This window comes from Rhodnius prolixus, unplaced genomic scaffold (assembly GCF_049639745.1).
Source record: "Rhodnius prolixus isolate KJV_2025 unplaced genomic scaffold, Rpr scaffold_13, whole genome shotgun sequence".
Taxonomy (NCBI): domain Eukaryota; kingdom Metazoa; phylum Arthropoda; class Insecta; order Hemiptera; family Reduviidae; genus Rhodnius; species Rhodnius prolixus.
Genome location: NW_027411583.1, coordinates 12,552,388 through 12,575,248, shown reverse-complemented (window position 1 = coordinate 12,575,248; position 22,861 = coordinate 12,552,388). Strand labels below are relative to the sequence as shown.

Below are 22,861 nucleotides of genomic sequence, written 5' to 3'. Positions count from 1 at the left end.
GAATTGTTGTTCTCTATGGTGCTGGCAAGAAAGGTTAGAAAGAGCAACCAAAAGAAACGAAAATAGAAACTTCAAGAGCAACCATAAAAATACATCGTTAATCCTAATAAATGTAAATATAGCAAGAAATTGGAAAATATATTAAAAATGTTGTTAATTCATCTCATAAGAACTTGAATCATACCAGTTTTTTAAATTAAAATAAAACCTTTCTTTTAATAAGACAAATGTGTCACCAATACATAGGTGCAGTAGCATAATCGTAGAACCAAGATCTCTGATTTCTTAGACTGTGAACCAAACTGTAATTCAGTCAAATTATTTGGATTTTTTTACAATTTCAATTACTACAAAATGAAAAACAAAAACGATAAAAATGTACTTTTAATGAAACTTAAGCTAAAAACAATTTTTTCTTTGGAGATTACGCAAATATAAATACAAATACAAAAATTCTGTAGAATTCAGTTTTTAGTAACTTTATATCAAAATTATTTCAGAAAACGTTTTTTAATATATAACATACACATAAATGCGAGAAATAAGCCGCCAAAAAGATTGGTTTGGTCGCAATCAATCACTTAAGAAGGTCTGTTCCATCTTAGAATGCGTGAACAGTGACCAAATTGTTTAGCACGCATGCGTGAAAAAGTTACCAAATCGTTTAACACGCATGCGTGAAAAAGTTACCAAATCGTTTAACACGCATGCGTGAAAAAGTTTTTACCAAATCGTTTAGCACGCATGCGTGAAATAGTTTTTTAAAGAATTTTTTGTAAACAATGAAGGGTGTATTTGAGTATTTTTCCAGATTGTTGATATATGAAAACGGATTAGATGCTAATGGAACACAAAAAATCTCATTACGCTTGCACCTCAAAAAAACCAGTCGCGAGATTCTGATGGAACAAACCTTTAAAACCTCTAATTGTTTATAAAAAAATATATGTTAAGAGTAATACATAAATGCAATAATGAAGTTGGCTTTAGCCATTCACAACGCTGAGACCTCTAGACGTGTATAATTCAAAAACTTACATATTTTGAAAATTATTAATGAACAGAATTAGTTCCTTTTTTTTTTAAAGAGAGTAATTACTTATCACAGAATAGGAAACTTTTGTTAAGTTAAATAGTTAATTATAATAATAACCTTTTCAGTTCATAACCTTCTCAAATCTCTCAATTTAAATTATAATTTTTTGTTTTTGTTTTTATCAGGGGATTAATCATGCGTTTTATTATTGTTAATTCGGAGGACCTACTCTCAGAATATCAAAGGGAAGGAGAGATGAACTGGGCGACAAAGAAAGTCCTTCTTGTCCTAACCAGAAATTCCCAAAACAGCCTGAATTTGATACTGTCACAGCAACGAAAAAGGACAAACAGTAGAATGATCCTGTTTTGTTCATGTCCATTCCCCTCAACATGTGTATCCTTCCCTTATTTTCAATCCTTTGTTTTAAAAGGGGACATCAACAACCGTAGATCTATAATACCAGATTTGCAGAGTTAGTAAAGAAGAAAAACTTCTTTTTCTTACAAAGGTTTTACCAAATTTGATAATGTGATCTCTCTGCGCCTAAATTGTAAGGAAATCGAATAAATTATAAAGTCGAGACAAGTTCAAGTTGACGACACTGACTGAGCTAAGGTCCTGCACAACTATTTGTATCGTGTTAACCCATTCAGTTACTAATTAACAAAATTGTGTGGCCTTTTTTTTTTTAGAAAACTGAACCCGGTTTCAGATTTGAAAGTGAAAGGTGAGATACACCCAAAAAATATGGCTAGAATTAGCATTTATTCAATTTCTTAGGAACCCATTTTTTTTTCTTTTCAATAAAGGTTGGGTTGTGGAGTGAGGAGTAAGATTCAGGATCTTGGTTGGAAAAGCCGAGATTATTTTCTCCTTGAGGTTATTGCATGATCTCTGCAGGAAAACTGTGTATTATCTTAGGTGGCTCAAGATTGTTGTTCTTTGTTTTGTTTCTTCTCAAGATATAGTACATCAGAGCGATTCTCAAGGCCAACCAAAAATTAGCTTCAAATCTTGCTTCGTTTACTTAAATATTTACAAACAGGACGGTGACAAAATGAAACATAAAATTTAGTAAAATTAAGTACAATTCCTACATTCTAATTACATGCATGCCACCCTTATCACATTTTATACTTAAAAACATTTTACAAAGAACTTTTTGAGTTTCAGGGCCTAAATTAGCATGTCAAGCTTCTCCCGGTAAGTAAGTACCTAATATTAAGCAGAATGTATAATAAGTTAGTAATACTGAAGGCAACTAACATTAGTAAAAATGCAAAGTTTAAACATAGTTTTTGCCGTTTAAATCACGAGAATAGCAATAAAGAGAAAATATGTGATTTTTTTTTTTTTTAATCTAAATTTTTTAAATATAACATAACCTTCAGCCTCTTCAAATAAACAAATTGAAGAGACATAAGAGACGGTAATTTTAGGAACTGATATACATATTACTTTTGCAGAGGATGGGCCAAACTGTGCCATAATAAAGAAGGTAGTGGAGAAGGAGTATTGAGCCTCATTTGCGAGAGAAAATAAGTTCATATAAAAGTCAATGGTCCAGATCTTTACCGTTTCAGAAAATGAGGCCATTTTTAATGGTTCAAGAATATTTTTCTCTCTCTTTTAAATTGATCTTAATTCTTGGTGAGATAGAGCAGTACCAATCGGAGGGGGAAAAAAAACCCTGTAAATTTCCCATAAGATGGAAATTTCGGAAAGTTTTGTGGTATAAGATGGTTTCATATTCGTCAATTAATGTTCTCAAATTTTCAATTTTAATTTCCTCTTATCGTACTAGACTACGTAAGAGGCAGTATTACGTCAGGATCGTGTTAAATTTTTTTCCACTTCAAGTTGTAACAGGAAATATCCGTACGAAGTCCTTTGTATGTTTGTCGTAAATGAGAATCTAGTACTCCTCCTTTCATATGGCCAGTTCCACCCTATTTAGTACTTATACATATAAATCATATAAAAAATAAAAATTATATAAAGCAATTAAATACACTAATTAATCTCTATTATTACATAAATTAAAAAAACAAGTAGAAGTGGTTCAGTCAGTATGCACAGTAAACTGGTAACCAAAATACACATCACGTTGGAATACTGTTTATACAATCCTTAATGTTTGTCCAAGTTTGTACGCCCTAGAATTGTTTATAATTGATCATTACAAAACATATACACATATATATCAGTACCACGGAGATACATAACAACACTATGTTACATTTTTAATTTTTTGCAGAGGAGCAAATAAAAGATTTTTTTGCGTTTTTTTCTTACTTATAGGCTCAGGGGAGTTATTTTGCTCAGATCTTTGGTCGATAAGAAGTAACATAGATGCACGTTAACAGATGGTTGTGTAGTAAAAAACAATAATTTTGTATTAGAAACAAAAAAAATACATTTTAACAAAATGGACTTAGTGATGTATACCTCCGAGGAACTGATATACAAAATTTTGTTAAACAATTGAAGATAATTTTTCATCAATAACATTGTTAAAACTTTAAAAATTATAACTAAAATTACAATGCTGTAGCCCCTAATCTAAGAAAAACGTGGACTGAATTTTGAAATTATAAAGTGAATCGTGAAGAAGGTTGCATTTGTGGTTAGCTCCAACAATATTAGATAATATTTTTGATTTTGAACTACGTAGCACATATGTTTACAGTTTCTTTATCCGGTTTCGGACTTTTATTCATCATCAGAATGACAGATTAATTAGTTTGGTGTAGACATTTCGACCTCGACTTATTTTTGTTTTTGAACTACCAAGAGCAGCCGCGTTCTAACCTCGATCCGCAGACTTCCCTAGCATTTGGAGTCCATAGCAATGATAGTATTTATCAAATAGTAAATAAAAAAAAAAAAATCTGTTTTAGCCGGAAGAAGATGCTGTTCGATGTAGAGGAGTAATCAAATTTTAGATTCAACCATTAATCGCTGCCCAATTTTAACTACATCTTCACACTATCAATCTATATTTAGCTTATAGACACCAATTTTTTTTTTTGAGAAAAATTTAATTTTTGTTTCAATGATTATTATTCCAAAAATTAGAACATTTCTTTTTCCTTACCTTTTTTGCCATCTTAATCTGCAGTTGAATATAATTTTCTAAGGTATCTTTAAGATCTCCAACTTTTTTCTTTTGAAAGCACGCCACATCACCTAAAGATTTCTCCTTAAATACTCTATAAAAAAGAGAACATACGTACACAACACGAAATAAATATTTTTTTTTTAAAAGAAAAAAAGGTTAAAATAAACAGAGCGCGACAAGATAAAATCGATTACTTACAATAAAGCATCTTTATTTTCGGTGATTTTTGATTCAGTATCATCGATTTTACTATCGATCAGCTGTACTTTAGATGTTTTCATTTCGTCGGTTAATACTGTACCAAATAATCTTGAGATAACACCAACTTTACCTAAATGATTTGTTTTGTTTTTTTTTTAATTATTATTTTAAGTTTGTTTTAAGTTATAAGAAATCTAAATTTAGAAACATTTCTTAAGGACAAAATCTGTAAAACTGGCTACCTTGCAGGATTCTTTCTTTTTCTTCTTTTTTCGCTGTCAAACGGTCGTTCAGTTTTTCAAGTTCTAACTGTAACATATCTCTTTTGCAGCAAATATCTTCAAGGGATGATGCGTAAAATAAGTACCTTTTTTTAAAAAATAGAAGTAAATGGATGATATTTAATATGTGCTTAAGTTTTGATTACGTAAAAAAATTTGGTGTGAACTCCTCACACGATCTTATCTTAGGCAATACTCAACAAAGTTCCTTTTATCATAGAATTTTCACGAAGTAATAACTATATTCATGATAATCTACGTGCAATTAATTTTATGAAAATTTCTGGGGGGACGTAGGATTTGTGGCCCCCCTCTAATGTGCCATTTCAGGCATTTTATCCGTTTTAATTCATATCTTATAAGTTGCGAATTAAAATGTTACTGAAATGGGGAAAAAAATCCCAGGAAATCCGGTGAATTCTTTCACATAAACAATGAGTATTTGGAGCTAGAGATAAGTCGTATATTTGTTTCACAACCGGTATTATTACTACTATTTTTGAAATAAATTACAAAAGTACGTACTCTTTTAATTGGTCAATAATTTGTTCCTCATCTTCCAAAAATGTATCACTCCAAGCAGCAATGGAGTCAAAGAAATGTCCAGCTCGCTATAACAGAATCAAATTAATCACCAAGTTAAAAATATGTAAGAATTGCAAGAATCTAGATATCTGTTTTAAGTTTTGTTTTTTTCTCTTCTTATACAAAATAAGTTTAGCTGTACTTTTCACAATAAAAACTAAGAAACCTGAAGTCAAATTATTACAACTCTACTAATTAACCAACTTTGTAAACATAATTATATATATATATTTTTTTTATTTACCTGTAATCCATCACCCATTTCCTTTTCTATAGCGCTCCATTCGCTAAATACTTTACCATATCCTGAATTCAGTTTGTAAATGTTGTAAATCTTCAACGAGGCTCTAGCTCTTATTCGTAATATGTTTGTAAGAGTAGCCTGCGACAACAACAAAAAAAAAATTACAGATTTAAAAGTTAAATATAATGGTAGATTAAACAGCATATGGTTTACACAAAACAGCAAGTACCCAACACTTCTTTCATATATTTCAGCTCTTTCAGCCATTTAGAAACGTTCAAAAAAGCTTATGTGTTTCAGCTTAACTTTTCACGCTTAAAAACAGGTCTAAAATATAAGTGTGTATCAGAATGTCATAAAATCTAGAAAAATTTTGAATTTTGGGCTTGTATTTTTAAAGTATGAGAAGTTTAAGTGTAATTATCTCCTATACTATTTCTTCGTTTCGAGTTTATACTTTACTCGTACAAAGAGTATGTTATTGTTGTTCCTAACAGATTAAGATTCCGTAACGATCTGATGAATACAGAGCAAGATATTGAGAGTTGAATTTGAATGCGAGTATGGAAACCTAAGGACCATAAACCACTCTTACACTGACAATTCAAATATTTGGGTTTACCTAAATCTTTAGCAAACTTAAGCTCATATTTATACATTCTACAGTTTGAAACTGATCTGCATCCTTTTCTTTTTACTAGTGAATTCAACTTTATTTTTTTTAATGAGAATACTCACCTTAACATTTTGACTATATTTTCTTAAATCTTCAAAATCAGGATCAGTTTCTTTTGTTCGTACAACAGCACTTAGTGCTCTAAGTTTATCTTCAGCCATTTTGACATAACCTAAAAAATTTATTGTATTTATTGAATCCAGAGATTATGTTTATTTGAGGAAATTTTGTTCTTTCTGAGTCACTTTCAACATAATGTAAAATATTTCCATTCCTCATTGCGATTATTAAGAATAGAAATAGTTTTTAACCAAACTTTAAAGATAGTTTTATTAACTACCTTAATATTAAGATATAATCTTAGTATAATATTTTTATTTTTGTCAATTCAATCATTCATAATCCTTTTTTAAAAAATTAATTCAAAAGTGGATGAAATACCAATGTCTGAGATGCTGTTACGCCATCCATCTTCTTGTTGTAAGAACATTAAGAACATTGAATCTTTGCTGATGACCGGATGTTCTGCAATACGATGGAGGAAATTCTAGAAAATATATAGAAATAGTAATATCAATTTTTCACATCGTTTAATTTCTGTTACTATACTGCTGATTTGTTGAATGTATTGCATAGATTACACCATTTATAGAACATTAGAAAGTTAAGTAGCTGACTTAAAATAAAGCATTGGATTCCCAGGGATCGAAGCCATACCCATCCTTAGATTGCCTTTTCTTTAGGAACTAGAACAGCCAAGTCAATAGTCGGATGAGTAAAGTTAAGTAATCGCCTACTTCTTCAGGCGGAGCTTAACGTCCAACTACCAATTAGGTGACGTGGACGGGGGCAGAAGCTCATTCTTTACTATAAACAATTTTTTCTGACAAATATAAAGTAGTCAGACGCAGGATTCGAGCTGGGGATCTCCCACTAGCAAAGCCACGCTCTTGACCACTTGAATTAAACCTATCTTTTGAATTAAATTTTCAATAACATCAAGAGTCCTCCTACAAATATTCTACCCAATCTTAAAATACATTGTGTATCCAAAAACGTCTTTTCCACCATCTTGAATACAAATATTATGTAACCAGAACAAATTCCATGAATTGCTTCTATTATAGAATATGTTTTTGTGTTGAAATAGTTTTGTCCAAAATATGTAATATATAATAAAATAATGTTTTCATAATATTAGCTTACCTCCAACGCTGCACGTCTTCTATCGACAAAATCTGGATTGAAAGTATCTGTTGGTAAGTTATGTACTGGGAAGTTTTGCTTTTTCTCTGGCAATGGTGGAATTACCGCCCATGGATATGCATTACACAAATAATGTCTTAGCTGTTCAAATTCTGAATATCTACGCCAGATTTGGCCAAGTCCATGTTCAACCAATTCCCAACCATTATCTGTAATTCTAAAAGTAAATAAAATAAAATGGTGATTCTCCAGTTTAATGATAAAATAATTTCACTAGAAAGTAGAAAGTTTACTGTTCATCGTTAATTCTAATAGAGGGACTGGTTAATATCCAGAGAACCTTGATGTTCAATTAACGATTAACATTTTTCTGTGAATCTCGTGTTTTAGTCAGTAAAAAGAAACAACTTTGTATGCCAACGTTTTGAACTCACCAAAGCTACCAAACGAAGAGCGAGTTAGAACCGTAAAATTATGTTGTGATATGTGAATTCTAAGCAGAGTTTACTTCATTGTTCGACGGCAACAGTTAGTTAACCTTATCTCAATAAAATGGCAAACTTTATTACCAAACTCAATAGACAAAACATTAACTCTTATATAACATACACGCGAAGAAAGTGGTAATCAGGGCAGCCAAGAAATATGCATGCGAGAATCAAGAGAAACAAAGTGTGTTACTTAATTTTTATTCCACCTTAAACAAAGTAATGCGAATCTTTATGACAATTACAGCTTCTCACTCAAATTGTTTTGCTATTACCCTGAAAATACCTTGTCACTATTTCTATGGGTTACAATCCATCCAATAGTAACCGATAAATATCTACACTGGGAACCACTGATCTAGACATATAAATAATATTTAACAAACCTTGTTTCAATTAGATAAACTGTGTAACAATCTCTAATATTTAAAGCTGAGGTGGTCCGTTTTTCTGTCTCTGATACACTAATATCCATGTGTTTTAAAAGACAATCCTGAGCAAAATAAAAATAATATAGCAATATAACTACGACTCTGAATGCAATAATAAAACTTTAAATGCAATTAAAAGTGATCACTAAGTACTGACATTTAAATCAACATCTGTCTCCTTAGAAACATTTTGTTGTGTCGACTGTTGGCAAGCCATCTATTTTTCAAATCATTTAATAGAAACGATGAAATAGTAAAATGTATCTCTGTAGTAAAAAAGAATGTTAAACATTACGTATGTGGTAAAGTTCCTTCAAACAAGTCACAAGACACAGTTCAAAAAAACAGTTGTCAAATGAAACCTATCTTATTTTTTTAACTCTTTCCTAAAGTGATTCCACACTATTTACAGTATCGATTATACATATAACCTTTCTAGTTTGCTTGTTACCTTCACAGCCAAACACGAGGTTGTTTACATTTGTTTATAAAACACTATTTTTTGAAAGGAAAAATCAATCTTTTATTTAATCATGCTTCTAAAATATTATTTAAATGAAAAAGGTGAACGAGTTTATACATTTCAGGTAAGTTATTGAATTAATTAATTGTACATACAACGAAATGTTTCACTTTCAAAACCTATTTGAGTTTATGACTAATAAAACTAGTGTACAAATTGATTTGTCAATATAATGAGATTTTAATTTTATTTCAGAAAATAGATCCATCTGGAAGGCCGACAATGTCTGCTCATCCAGGTAAGTTTTCAATAAAAATGTATATTTTAGTTTTTTTTATAAATTGAACTAATTTTGTGTGAGCCTCGTTTTTTTAATTTAATTCGACAAAATATCTTCTAACTTGGATAAGTGCATAACATGAAGTACCAAAGGTATATCATTTAGTATAAAGAAAATAACCTATTTTCTTCGAGAAATTTTATAATTAAAGTTATATGCATGCTTGAATTCAATAAATATTTATTTTTTACAATCAAACATCCCTCGCGAAGAAGTATTGTCATCGTATAGATTTTCAATTCTGAGTTTTTATCGTAAATAAAATGAACATTTTGGGCGCCGAGCCCGAAAAAAGTTGTTGGTTTCCACACAGAAAACCCTGTACCACAGAAGTAGCGCTGTTTTCAAAAAAGTCATTTTTGCTTTTCTCAGTGAACCAGTATCATAACATTCTTTCAAAAAGCTAGTTAAACTTTACAATTTATACTGTTGAAGGAATGACTACATTTTTATCTAAGAATTAACCTTTTTGTAATGAATATGTATACTTATTTTTTTAAATATCTTTTTCTACAGCAAGATACTCACCAGTTGATCCATATTCAAGAGAACGAATCACCATTAAGAAAAGATTCAAAATGTTATTGACCCAAAAACCAGCTCCTGTATATTAGTAAAAGAAAATTAGTGAATTCTGTCTTGCTTTCAACTAATAAAAAATTAAAAAAGAAAAATTATTTTAAAGTTTTTATATTTATTATCATTGATTCAAAATGATATAGGAAAAACTATAATTTATTTTGTTAAAACAATTATCTAAATTATAATTTGGTTAAAATTCCTGTAATTGTGCCATTTCTTCTTTTTAATAAAGTTGGTAGCACTTTTTATTAAAAATTTCAAAATAGTTGTTGCTATTTATGCCTGTATAAGACGAGATTGTTTTTATTTAATCATTTCTTTAATTGTTACCTAGGTCAATAGTTGTATTTTAATTTATTTATTAATTATTATTAATATTTTTTTTTTCTGTAAACGTTGAGTTGAAACATTCTGATTTTTTCATCTATGTGCAGGCAAACAGCCTTTTAAATTTAATTAATTTGTCAATTTTAAAGGTTTTTTTTTCTTTTTTAAATAAAATAATATGAAATATTAAATAATTTTTTTATTTATTTAATTACCATCAAATATCTAGTTTGTTAGTCTGTCTGATTTAATAATTCGTTAGTTGGTAAAACTGACAACTCCCGTAAGTTTAACGTATTACAATACTTATTGCTAAAAGTCATATAATTTCTTTGACTATTTAAGAGTGTTAAATGTTCCAAGCGGAAATAATGGGATAAAAATGGGGTTGTGTGAATATTGTTTATTAAAGAACATTCGTCTGTGACATCTTTGTATGAGAGGCGAAGAACCTGCTTATACTCAACTGGCGCATAATATGTTGTTGTAGCAAACTATAACAGACAGTGAAATGGAGATTAGAAGTAATGAATACTACGAGGGTCGTTTGAAAAGTCCGTGCAAAAATAAAAACTACTTAATTTTTTGGGGTAAACCTTTTTTATTTTTCAACATAGTCTCCTTTTAGGCTTATACACTTCGTCCAACGCTGCTCTAGTTTGTTGATCCCTTCCGAATAATAGGATTTGTCCAAGTCTGAAAAATGGCCATTCGTTTCTGCAATCACCTCCTCGTTTGAATAAAATCTTTTTCCCGCCAGCCATTTCTTCATATTGGGGAACAAATAGTAGTCCGAGGGAGCCAAGTCTGGAGAATAGGGGGGGATGTGAAACGAGTTGGAACCCTATTTCCATTAATTTTGCGACCACAACTGCTGAGGTGTGAGCTGGTGCGTTGTCCGTGATGGAAAAGGACTTTTTTGTGGGCCAATCGTGGGCGTTTTTCTTGCAGCTCGGTTTTTAAACGGTCCAATAACGATGAATAATATGCACCTGTAATAGTTTTACCCTTTTCCAGATAGTCGATGAGGATTATTCCAAAAGAATCCCAAAAGACAGTCGCCATAATCTTTCCGGCCGAAGGAACGGTCTTCGCCTTTTTTTGGCGCAGATTCCCCCCTTGGTAACCCATTGTTTAGATTGTTCTTTGGTCTCAGGAGTGTAGTGATGTAACCATGTTTCATCCACAGTGACGAAACGACGCTTAAAGTCCTGCGGATTCTTCTGGAACAGCTGCAAACCGTCCTTGCAACACTTCACACGATTCGCGTTTTTGGTCAAGCGTGAGCAATCGCGGCACCCATCTTGCGGATAGCTTTGTAATGTCCAAATGTTGATGCAAAATATTACTCCTTAACAAAAACTTACAGTTTAAAAAGTTAAGTATAAGGGTTGATTAAACGCCAAAAGGTATAAAAGTCAGCAAGTACCCAACATTTCATTAATACTTCATTGATATTATTTAAGTAATTTTACCGCATTAATTTTCATTAATATTTTTTAAGAATTTATTAGATGTCACAGATCCTTATGCTGGCCATTTTCATCTACAAAATATTTGTTCAAGTAGCACACCATTTAACTTAGATTGACTGTAATATCTATTTATCTATAATAATCAAACTATTGATTACAGGTGAAAAAGAAAACGTTATAAAAAATAAAAAATATGAGGCTAAAAAATTCATAAACTTTTTTAAAAAATGCTTACACCAACATACATCAATGATTTTGTTTATTTATTTTTATTTTTAAATAAAAATCGTCGGTTTAAGTTCATTCTTCGATTAAAGTAATTGTTATTTTATGTAGTAGTCAATCTGGCTTTATCGTAAATAATATAGTTTTCTTCAATTACATTCTCCATCTAGGTGTTCTTCCCACAATGTTGTGTATATGTAATATAAAATAAATAAGATATGCATATTTTTAGGACAGTACTATAAGTAAAATTAGGGGAACTAAGTTAAATTACAATTGAGAAATGAATAAATAATGTTGAATAATCTACTTGTTATTAACTGTGTGTTATTTGTGCTCACGAATATTTCGGTAAGACGAATTCAAGACTGAAATATTGTTTTAAATCCTCCGTGATTCAAATTTAAACAGTAGCCGACTCTGAATTTGTCTTTTTCTAATTTAACATGCATGTATATGTGACAACTTCAGAATAAAGGGCACATTAAAGAGAAATCAGAAGAATAATTTGGAATAGAGTTAAAATAAAGTACCTATTTATACGAAGATATAATATACATTTTATCACAATTATAACTATTATGAATGAACTGGCCAGCATAAGGGTATGTGACATCTAATAAATTCTTAAAAAATATTAATGAAAATTAATGCGGTAAAATTACTTAAATAATATCAATGAAGTATTAATGAAATGTTGGGTACTTGCTGATTTGTGTACCTTTTGGCGTTTAATCAACCCTTATACTTAACTTTTTAAACTGTAAGTTTTTGTTAAGGAGATTTTTGTACCTTTTGGATAGTTTTCCTTTTTGTCTATTAGCAAAGTTACGTCTGCTTTACAGATTTTTTTAAAATTTGGAATAAGCTATTCTATCATTATAACCTGATAAGGTGTTAAATCGGAACCGTAACTACCACTGGAGAGATCTTTTTAAAGAATGGTTATAGTTGCGGTCCCCAAACCATCCTCAATAACCATTTTTTTGAGAAAGCGTTTTGAATAAAATAGGAAGGTATTTGTACGTAAATAGCAAAATTAAACTGCGATTTCAGTACTTCCTTTTAAGAGGAGCAAGAAAAAAAAATGCGATTACAGTACTTCTCCCTAAAAGGCAATGATTTTGAATCGAACGACAATTCATTGATGTAAATCGGTTCACTCATTGATAATTTTAACGATTGCAGTACTTCCTCTTAGTAGGTGTAAGAGCATGATGGCCCTTCACAGCCACGTAGAGGAGTTTTATTCACTTCTTCGTGCTAAATTTTATCAAAATCGGACTAAGCTTTGTAGAAATATTGGTAATAATAGTTTTAGAAAGGGCCTTATTTGGGTGGGGCGAACTCCCCTCCTTATGAGGCATAGCGTCGAGACTTTTAAAGTACAAATCTGTACAAAATTTCGATTCGAATGACACTTCATTCATGAAAATCGGTTCACGTTTCGATAATTTGAAACGATTGCTATACTTCCCCTTAACAAGTGTAAGAGCAGATCGTCGCTTTAATGTTACGTAGGGGAGCCCTAACCCTATCATCCTACCAAATTTTATCAAAATCGGGCCAAGATTTACAGAGTAATTAGTAATAATAATTTTGGAGGGGGCCTTACATAAAGGGGGCTAACTCCTCTCCCATTCGGTGTACAGCGTCGAGACCCCCAAAAGGCACATCTACATAACATTCCGAATCGAATGACACCTCATTCATGAAAATCGGTTCACGCGTTTAGGCGCTACGTTGTTTACAAAAAAGGTAACAACAAGAAGAACAACAACAAGAAGAACAAGAACATTTTCTGAAAATGCCGTTTTTGCTCATTTTTGGCAACTTTTTTCTCGATACCTATTAGATGTGGGTTGTTGCAAAAAAATTACAGCTATAAAGGAGGGTTTGCCCCATATTTTAAAGAAAATTTGGTAATTTTATCTTTTGTAGAAAAAGAGAAAAAAATTGTCAAAGTTGGGTGTTTTTCAACGTTACGCTTTTTCGTGCAGTTTTTGACGATCAACCCTTATACAACTGTCCTACCGGACAGTTTTAATGTACCCGTTCATTCGAGATGCCCACAGTACTAGCAATCTCACGCACCTTCACTCTTCTGTCATCCATCACCATATCATGGATTTTATCAATGATTTCTGGAGTAGTAACCTCAACAGGGCGTCCAGAACGTTCAGTGTCACTTGTGCCCATATGGCCACTCCGAAAATTTTGAAACCACTTATAAACTGTTCTAATCGAAGGTGCAGAGTCACCATAATGTTTATCAAGCTTCTCTTTAGTCTCCTGAGGCGTTTTGCCTTTCATAAAGTAGTGTTTAATCAACACACGAAATTCTTTTTCGTCCATTTTTTGAAAATCACTCGACTTCCTCGATTCAAACGAATGCCAAACACAAAGAAATAGACCGATCTGGCTGAAACTTGGTGTGTGTTCTTCCAAGAGATGCTACTAACTAAACATAACCTCGATACGCGCCAGTGGTGCTATCTCTCTGACTTTGCACGGACTTTTCAAACGACCCTCGTATACAGTACAGTGTTGGCGAACCTTTTGAGCTCGGAGTGTCAAAATTTTGGAAAACCCTACCAAACAACCTCTGTTGCCATGTCAATATAGAAATATTCATAATGTTTTGATATTTGCAATTACAGTAAAAAAAAAAAAAAAGATTTATTAAATGACCCACTTTAAGGTAATTGATCTGAGGAAAGTTTGCCAGATCCTTATTCTCAATTATCACCGTAATTTCTTCAAAGTACTTGTTAAATTATTTAAAATTATACAATAATTTTGTTGTCCCTGTGTCAATGCGTGTCACCCAAAATGAGTTCACGTGTCACCTTTGACACGCGTGTCATGGGTTAGCCATCACTGTTATAGTCGGTTGTTGAGTTGCTACAAAGACTCACGTAAAGAGTTCCTACGTGAGTCTTAGTCAAAAATCACATCCGGTACAAATTCTCTTTAACCTGTGTCCTTGCTACTAATAGCTGCAATAGAAAGTGTAATGCAGAAAAATCAGAAGAGATTCAGTAGTGGTTTTTCAATCAATAGAAAGATTTTTATAACAGTAAAATTTTCGTAAAATGTATTTCGATGTAAGAAAAAGACGATAGTAAATGGAATAAGGCGTGCAACTAGAAAATGGATAGAAAACGCACATTATTGAAAAAAAATTTACAAAAATATTTACTAACATGATTAAACAGTCAGCTGACAAAAGATTATGGATTCAATTTTAGAACAGAAACGTTTAAAAAAAACTTATGACTAATCGATTTATTTAGAAAACAATAAATTACGCAGGAAGCGGAGCAAATGGTGCCAAGGTGCTTCCGCTTCAAATAGAAGAATTTGATATTTCTTTCTACCCAAATTAATTATACTTTTGCCAGAGCATGAGATTAACGTCCAACCATGGGATATTTTAAGGGGAAATAAATTCTAAAGAAATCTAATTAGGAGAAAATATTATTTCAACCTATAGAAAAAAGTAGTAAAATTACCTTTAAGGGCTCGGAATGGATAGTTGAGAGCAAGATAAGCTACATCCTACATCTTCGAGCGAGAGTCAGCAACAGTTTGTTGTTGTCCTTAGATCGAAAATAACTTTACCTGTTGGGAAAAAAGAGATGATAACGAGGAGTCCAGTAGGAAAATAAAAGATGAAAGAGTTAGGAAACCTCAAGATAGATATGATGATAATTTTTATAGTTAACATTTCAATAAAGAATAATTTTAAAAAAACTAACAGAAATGGAGATGTATTCAAATTGAAACAGAGGATTGAATTAAGAGTTGCTTACAACTCAACGAAGGCCTTAGCCGATCCGCACAGACAAGATTCATAGACTCAGCTGATAAACAATTAATGTTTCCGACTCGTTCTTATTACACATTAAACAATGATCTTTGGCTTTGATTGTATAAATTATATTATTGATTTTAAATTTAATAACATAAGGGGGCCACCCAATCTTATTCTTCACTGATATTTATTTTATATACTCTTGGAGTTCTGTAGCCTGAAATTAGCTTGTGTTTTTCCATCTCCTCTTTCCCATTAAAAAGGACTAATTAGGGATAAACAAGGAATATGTATTTTGTAAGTAATATTTTATAGGTTAGAGCGTGAGAATTTTAGTAAGAGCAATTCATGTGAGTAATTTTTTCTATTTCGATTTGATTAATTACAAAATAAATTTACGATCGATTAAACAATAATCGATGCTACTGAAAAATAAATTGCCAAAAAACCTCATAAAAGGTTACCCATAGAACAATAACAACAAACTATTATTAGATGAGAGCGAATAGGTGTTTTAAGCCTTTATTAACTGTAATGGATAGTGGAGCCTTGGAAGTTGCAGAGCTAGTTTTGGGGTGGGGGTGGGGAGAAGAAGTCCCAGCAGTACTTACAACTTTAAGGAACCAAGCTCAAGTTTTAATGGCAATGCGATACAAACTTCTATCAATAACCTCCTCCAACCAACCAAGCCTCACAGCCCTAACAGGCCATTTATGTCCAGACTAGCAACAAATACTAAATTAACTCTTTGGCTGCCTTAACTTCAATTCAAGAAACTGTTGAACTGTTATGTAGCACGGCTTACCAACTGAATTATCTTTGTTTTCATTTCATCTTTTTTAAATTCTTAAAACATGTGAAATTTTGGAAATTGAGTTACGAAGTCCAGATTTTTTTTTTCTCGCATCATGAATGTGCACTTAAAAGTAAAAATATCTGCAAAAGAAAGGAAGTCACGTACAAACGGTAGTGCTTATTAAACTGAGTAGAATATTTTTATCAAACTCGAACAAGTTTTCCGGAAATATGGGTAAGAAGTTCCGGTTAGTATGGAAAATACGTAGACTCTCTGACTCTCAGCATGGTGTGTCAGCATAACCTGTAAAATTCTCACTTACAATCGTACGACTTACTAGTGCTGCTATCTTCACGGTGTTTTAAGTTGTACTACGAATTGTTTAATGCTTACTAAACATAATAAACCCTATAATTACTTGAAATGACACTAGATGGAAGCTCCTACCGCCACCTCAGAACCAAGAAGTCTAATTTTTTTTTTCTTCAAATAATTGCAATAATTATCGATCTATGTGCAGGAAATGAAGTTTAGAGAATTCAGGATTAATTAAAACTGTTTCCGGTAGGACAGTTTGTATAAGGGTTGATCGTCAAGAACTGACTTCTCCTTTTTGTAACTGTAATTTTTTATTTACTCAGATCTAATAGATTTCGAGAAAATACGTTGCTGAAAATAGGTAATGTTCTTATTGTTGTTACCTTTTTTTGTAAACTGCGTAGCGCCTAAACGCGTGAACCGATTTTCATGAATGAGGTGTCATTCGATTGGGAATTTTATGTAGAATAGAATAGAAAAATTCTGTATTTCGTGTATTAACACTAATGTGCTAATGACATTTAGATAATCTGGAAATTAATAATAATGTCAACACTAAAAAGTAAATAAAATACATAAACTAAAATAAATTGTCAGCTGACATAATAACCAAAATAACATTTCTGATTCCAGTATCAAAGAAAAATAATAATAATAACAATAAGAAATAACCAAATAATGTTTTCTAACTTTAAGAAAGAATAAGGAATAATTTAAGTAAACTAAAAACTTTTCTTTTATTAATTTTTATTCAATTTAAATTAAATTAATTCTGATTTCATTCTTTCAATTTACTCCCTGCTCTTAATTATTATTTCTTTATGAAAATAAATCGACTCTAAGCGAATAGAAACAAAGCATAATGTACAGTTACTATTCATTAAGGTTAAACGATCTTATTTTGAGGGCTTCAATAGCGAAATAATACAATTTATTTAGATGGTCAAGAGACTCAATTATTAACATATTTTTTTGGTATAAATTAATTTCATTTTTATTGTGCATTACTTGAGGTAAATAATGTTTCCTGATAGGGTCATAAATAGGGCACCGGATCCAAGATATGTTCCATACTTTCTGATCTATACAGGGTTACACAATGAACAGACGGAGTTGCTATTTGGAATTTTATGTAGATGTGCCTTTTTTTGGGGGGGGGGGGGATCTCGTCGATGTACATCGAAAGGAGTTAGCCCCATATATGTGAGGCCCCTCCAAAATTATTGTTACTAATAACTAGGGAACGGATTTTTATGTATTTAAAAATGCCAAATATTTAATTAAAATATGCATTTATTTTCGTCAATTATGTGGAAAATATGTGATTTTCTTAAAATATTTTCTGGAATATTTAAGTAAAATGGACATTTTTTTTTATGAAAATCGTGAAATGGTGGAATGATTGCATTTTTCGAGAACCTCACAGTTCAAAAGGAATGGCTTTGAATCCACATCAGCATCACTATCAAGTTTTCCAATAACTGCATTGGCAATATACCTGCCCTCAACGTCAGTGGTTTCATCAATTGACACCCAAATCGGTCCATCTTTGATATGTTCTCGAATTTTGGTTAGTGTATCTTTATAGATATCTTCCAGGTAGTTTTTCCTCAGAGCGCTCTCGTCAGGCATTTTTTTCCCAATATACGAGTAGGTCTCTAAGAATCCTTTGAAATGAGGATTTTTTAAGTTTGTGGAAAGGGATATCTGCTCTAACCAAAGCCCGTCACAGATCTGTACTCAGAGTAGACTTACTTGATGATGGAGATGTAAGGAAGGCTTGATAGGACGTCCTCTCTTTCTTTCTGTTTTTATTCTCTATGTGCGATCCGGTGGCAATATGTTGGGTGACTTGGGAACGTTGAGAGCAAGAAACGCGCTTGTCACAAGCTGTACAGTACAAAATGTCTCCATCACTTCGAAAAAGTTCTGCTGGAAACTCGCGAAGATATTTAGCAACCAGTTGTTTGTTTGAGGCCGATGTTCGTGGCATTTCACCCAAAAAAGAATACACTAAGTGACCGAACGAAATGAATTGGACACTTCAACGAACGAGCTGAAAGAACAGACAACGTCTGACAATTTCAAAGAACTAACAAGTGCCCGTCACTGTTTAGCAGCATTCTGTGTAAATTACAATAACCATTGTGGGTACTGTGATTCACAGCACTACAGTCTGTGGTTCACAGTTCCTGTCAACCACCTTCCAATTATGAAAATATGCCCAAAATGAAAAATATGAAAAAATATGTACATATTTTGATTAAATATGTAGAAATATTTATTTATTTTAATCAAATATGTATAAATATGCGATAACATCCAAATATGTGAAATAAAAGTAGACTCAAACGGCTTAAAAAGTGTCAGTATGAATACTTCTACTTGAAAAACGTCTGTAAATTGCCTAGAAAAAAATATGTAAATACATACGAATCCGTTCCCTACTAATAACACTGTTTAAATCTTAGCCCGATTTTGATAAAATTTGGCAGGCTGAAAGGGAGTTAGGGCTCCCCTACGTAACATTAAAGCGACGTTCTGCTCTTACACCTACGATACTAAGAGGAAGTATTGCAATCGTTTCATATTATCACCGTGTGAACTTATTTTTATGAATTTATTTCGAAATTTTTACATAGATTTGCATTTTAAATTTTTTTAAAAGAGAATATCACTATTTCACAACAATAAGTAATTAATTAATGGAATTTTAAAGAAAAATATTTTTGTTAACAGTGTTTCATTCTTTCAAAACACGATTCTGAATTCTAATCGCCAGTTATGTCTAAACAATGCTAGGGGAAGGTTACACATAACCTTGCAATTGTTTACTATTTCAAAAATTTTTGAGGTTAACTGATTTAAATGCATTTATATCTAGCCAAACTTCACTTTTAGGTTGTACTTCTCAATATTATATCAAGCAATCTGTTCGAAAAAATTGTAAGAGATGAATAGATTTTTGTTTTTGTTTTCTTCTGCCATTTCCGTGATCAGGTAACACAATGTTTGTCTTTAAAACTGGCGTTTCCTCTTAAAACACACCACTTTGGACGATGGAAAAGGTAATTTTACACGTGTTTTGTGTATACTATACAGTTTTGACATTAAAATTTTGTTTCTGTTGTTGACATGAAATGTTCACGCATCTCTTTTTTCTTTTTTTTGTTGTTTTACTTCCGCCTTTGTACGATATATATGTGTAATATGTACAAAAACTGGTCGTTCGTTCCATAGTTGGCAGTTTGCACATAAAAATGTTCAGCGTAAATTGTTGTTGGATTTCTATTCTGTTATTAGTTACTGTGAGAGGTAATTTATTAAATTTTATTTTTATTAATTTGTACCAATTCAGATTAGAAAAGGATTCCAGAGATTGGCCAGACAGTTTGCCGCTTTTGATGCAGAGGGTTTGTTGTGGCAGCAGGGAAGGTTTTTTTGTTTTGCATTTCGAGCCATTCAAGATGATACTTCTGGAATTATTTCTTGGTCTTAAGATCTCAGAAGTACAGCTATTGCGATCAGCTGTGCCTGAGACTGCGTCTAGCTGTACTCAGATAATATATACGTATAATGATGGCCGTCGCTTTATCTAAATCAATAATCTTACTGTAATTAACCGTTAAAAAAGATTGTTTTCTTCAAACAAAATTCAACCAATTTGTTGCAGGCACTCCAGTCCCAGTTTCCAGTGGGGAAGATCTCTGTGAAGAACATAATTGCACATTTCTAGGACAGGAAGATTCCATGACATCGGAAGGTAAAGCACATGGCTTTTCTTTGACGCATACTTTTTCATGTTAAATCATGTTAAAGAACATTTTTCAGTTGTTGACGATACTCTGTAAGATGGATGAGTTTTTATTTTCAGCACCCAATAAAATGCATGTAGGCCTATTACTTTTATTCAAAACATTTTAGAACTGTAGAAGTCATCTACAGAAATTCTGCAGCCACACTCGACTAATTAGTCTTTTGTAATGAGGAGGTTGCTCTTGCTCAAATTACTTGGTACCCAGACCACAATAACATCTTTGCTAAAAGATGATTCCTCCTGTCTTCTAGAAAGCAACAGTTTTGAAATGAAGACACAATAATTTTGTACCTTCAGCCGTGACCGATTATCCGGGCAGATACAAATCTCTCTTTAAGTTGAGATACCACAAAGATAGACCAAAATCCTCAGTCTAGATAAAGTTGTCCATTCACCAAGAGGCACTCCAGCAGCAGTGGTTCGTTCTACTGTTTGCAAAAAAAAAAAAAAGGCCGCATGCTGCAGATTCTCCGTCCTTTCTGGAATCAAACAGCCAGAATGAAATCTTCAACAAATCAAATCGTCAAAAGTAATGTGACCAGGACAATTTTCTAAATAGAAAATTGCAAAACCAAGTCGATTTACGCATCAACTATCTCTTCCTGATTGATAAGATCTGGGTATCGACATGGGTTGTCCATAATGTCAGGATGGGCTACCCATCACAGTTACGTCGCGATTCCCTTTAAGAAGTCAGACATTAGAAAGAATTGGATTGCGTTACCGTCTCTCTCTACGCGATATATTTAATTTCTCCGAATGGTGTGGGTTTTCTTTTTAAAAGCCCCAGGAAAATATTTTTCTGTTAGTTTTGAATTTCAGTAATTCCGGCCGACAGCACATGCCATTTCCTGTACATTATTCTTAAGTAAAAATACTATATTATTATAAAAATAAATACATTTCATGGAGAACAAATTTCAGAAAAAAACAAAAAACGTATTACATAAATCAATATTTAGAAAAAAGAGTGCCAACAGCACGCGGTGTTCCCAGGCGGTCACCCATCCAGGTACTTACCACGCCCGATGTTGCTTAACTTCGGTGATCGGACGAGAACCGGTGTGTTCAACGTGGTATGGCCGTTGACAATTAGACTTCGATTGAATAATGGATATGTACAATTTAAATTTACAAAAAGAAAGGTGCTTCTGAATAGATAAACTATAATATTAAACTTTTCGGCAGTATTATTCAACCGTTGGTGCCACTAAGCTAAATGAAACCCAAAGGGATAGGTAAACAGTTGTCTAATCTTTAGAAGCTCGTCTGGTAGGAGATGTAAGACATTACTCATTGGAACTGCAGAGCATTAGTCTCAAATGCTGACTATATCCAGCTCTCTGCTTTGACAATCAGAAACGCGCCTATGCACGACATGGATGTTACTCCAACCTATAACATGATAATACCTGCCCAAATAGTTCAAACTTCACTAAAAATCATTATCTAGGATACTAGGCGTTAAAAATGTCTCCTTCTTTCGGCACTACTCCTCAGATGTCGTCTTTTTCGAAAAATTACCTTTTACGCGAGCAGAAAAAGAGCAGAGCTTTCAATATCGTGAATGATCTCATTATTTTCCGGAAAACTAGCTCGTTTTTTTTTTTCCAAAAAGAATGTCCTAAATCGTTGGGCCATCCAGTTCTGTAACCACTATTGACAAATTAATGTACTATAATAGAAGAAATAGAAAATTTTACACAACAACTCTTTGTTCATGTTGCAGAAGTTGCCAACGAGGAAAAAATCCCGACACTATTGACGGAGGTTGTAGAAGAGCCAGAAACGGAAATTGTCCTACCATCGGAAGTGAAGGTAGAGGATACTGATAGCGTGGCGCTTGAATCCGAAGACAATGTTGTCGTCGCTGCTGCAGATATTGTACCGTTGAAAGATGATGACATCTTGGCGGTAGAACTATTACCGCTTAAAGAGTCCGCAGGTTAGTTTTTTTTTTATTGCACCTAGTAAGATGGACTGAGTGCAATTATGTAAATATTTCGATAATTGTCATTTCACCAGAAATTCTTGTTTTGTGGTTCCCTGAACTTGAGAAAAATGTTTTTAGATGAGGGCGAAGTAGAAGCGCTACCAGTAGTACCATGCACTGATTTTGAGGAAGACTGCAATGAAGACGACAAAGGATTGGAACTAATTTCGGTGAGCATTCCAGTAGAGGAACTACCTGAAGACGCCATTTTGTTGGATCAGGCCACCGAAGAACCTACCCTTCAAGAAAACGAACAGACCTAATAAAAACTGCGCGTATTTATCTAATTAACTATTTATTTCATGTAAATTAAAAAAAATATAATATATTTTTTATAAATAAAATAATTTATACTTTCTCAATTTATCCCTATACGTCAAACAGCTTGCTACTGGAAGGTGATCGTGCGAATTTTGGTACTCACGCCACTTTAATA

At 32.4% G+C, this 22,861-nt stretch overlaps 3 protein-coding genes and 1 non-coding gene across 5 annotated transcripts; 2 read left to right on the top strand and 2 right to left on the bottom strand.

Moving 5' to 3' along the window:
- Positions 1–355: 355 nt before the first annotated feature.
- LOC141448191 (sorting nexin-4-like) lies at positions 356–8,569 on the bottom strand. The gene is made up of 11 exons (XM_074116355.1): positions 8,430–8,569; positions 8,228–8,334; positions 7,354–7,570; positions 6,589–6,694; positions 6,210–6,319; positions 5,472–5,609; positions 5,168–5,253; positions 4,604–4,728; positions 4,359–4,491; positions 4,137–4,251; positions 356–3,195 (listed from the first exon to the last, which is right to left on the bottom strand). Exons 1-11 carry the CDS (start codon positions 8,487–8,489, stop codon positions 3,142–3,144), a joined length of 1,251 nt encoding a protein of 416 aa, XP_073972456.1. The 5' UTR covers positions 8,490–8,569; the 3' UTR covers positions 356–3,141.
- Positions 8,570–8,717: 148 nt separating this feature from the next.
- Nop10 (Nop10 ribonucleoprotein) lies at positions 8,718–10,178 on the top strand. Its single transcript, XM_074116368.1, has 3 exons — positions 8,718–8,859; positions 8,991–9,033; positions 9,592–10,178. The coding sequence occupies exons 1-3, from the start codon at positions 8,806–8,808 to the stop codon at positions 9,687–9,689; spliced, it is 195 nt and encodes a 64-aa protein (XP_073972469.1). The 5' UTR covers positions 8,718–8,805; the 3' UTR covers positions 9,690–10,178.
- Positions 10,179–19,544: 9,366 nt separating this feature from the next.
- On the top strand, positions 19,545–22,732 carry LOC141448188 (uncharacterized). Of its 2 annotated transcripts, none has more exons than XM_074116346.1 (4): positions 19,545–19,683; positions 20,289–20,378; positions 22,162–22,377; positions 22,504–22,732. In XM_074116346.1, the coding sequence occupies exons 2-4, from the start codon at positions 20,366–20,368 to the stop codon at positions 22,686–22,688; spliced, it is 414 nt and encodes a 137-aa protein (XP_073972447.1). In that variant the 5' UTR covers positions 19,545–19,683; positions 20,289–20,365; the 3' UTR covers positions 22,689–22,732. The 2 variants fall into 2 exon arrangements, with proteins under 2 accessions (XP_073972447.1, XP_073972446.1); XM_074116345.1 differs by lacking the exon at positions 19,545–19,683 and adding an exon at positions 19,799–19,930.
- Positions 21,404–21,522, bottom strand: LOC141448281 (5S ribosomal RNA). The gene has a single exon (XR_012454932.1). It is a non-coding gene; the product is annotated as a 5S ribosomal RNA (ribosomal RNA).
- Positions 22,733–22,861: the final 129 nt, after the last annotated feature.

Coding starts and splice junctions, on each gene's coding strand:
- LOC141448191 (XM_074116355.1), bottom strand. CDS start 8,489: ATGGCTTGCCAACAGTCGACACAACAAAATGTTTCTAAGGAGACAGAT. Junction 5,254..5,471: donor AAATGGGTGATGGATTACAG/GTAAATAAAAAA, acceptor ATTCTGTTATAG/CGAGCTGGACATTTCTTTGA. Junction 4,729..5,167: donor ATTATTGACCAATTAAAAGA/GTACGTACTTTT, acceptor TTTTAAAAAAAG/GTACTTATTTTACGCATCAT.
- Nop10 (XM_074116368.1), top strand. CDS start 8,806: ATGCTTCTAAAATATTATTTAAATGAAAAAGGTGAACGAGTTTATACA. Junction 8,860..8,990: donor AACGAGTTTATACATTTCAG/GTAAGTTATTGA, acceptor ATTTTATTTCAG/AAAATAGATCCATCTGGAAG. Junction 9,034..9,591: donor GACAATGTCTGCTCATCCAG/GTAAGTTTTCAA, acceptor CTTTTTCTACAG/CAAGATACTCACCAGTTGAT.
- LOC141448188 (XM_074116345.1), top strand. CDS start 19,876: ATGTTCAGCGTAAATTGTTGTTGGATTTCTATTCTGTTATTAGTTACT. Junction 20,379..22,161: donor AGATTCCATGACATCGGAAG/GTAAAGCACATG, acceptor TTCATGTTGCAG/AAGTTGCCAACGAGGAAAAA. Junction 22,378..22,503: donor ACCGCTTAAAGAGTCCGCAG/GTTAGTTTTTTT, acceptor AAATGTTTTTAG/ATGAGGGCGAAGTAGAAGCG.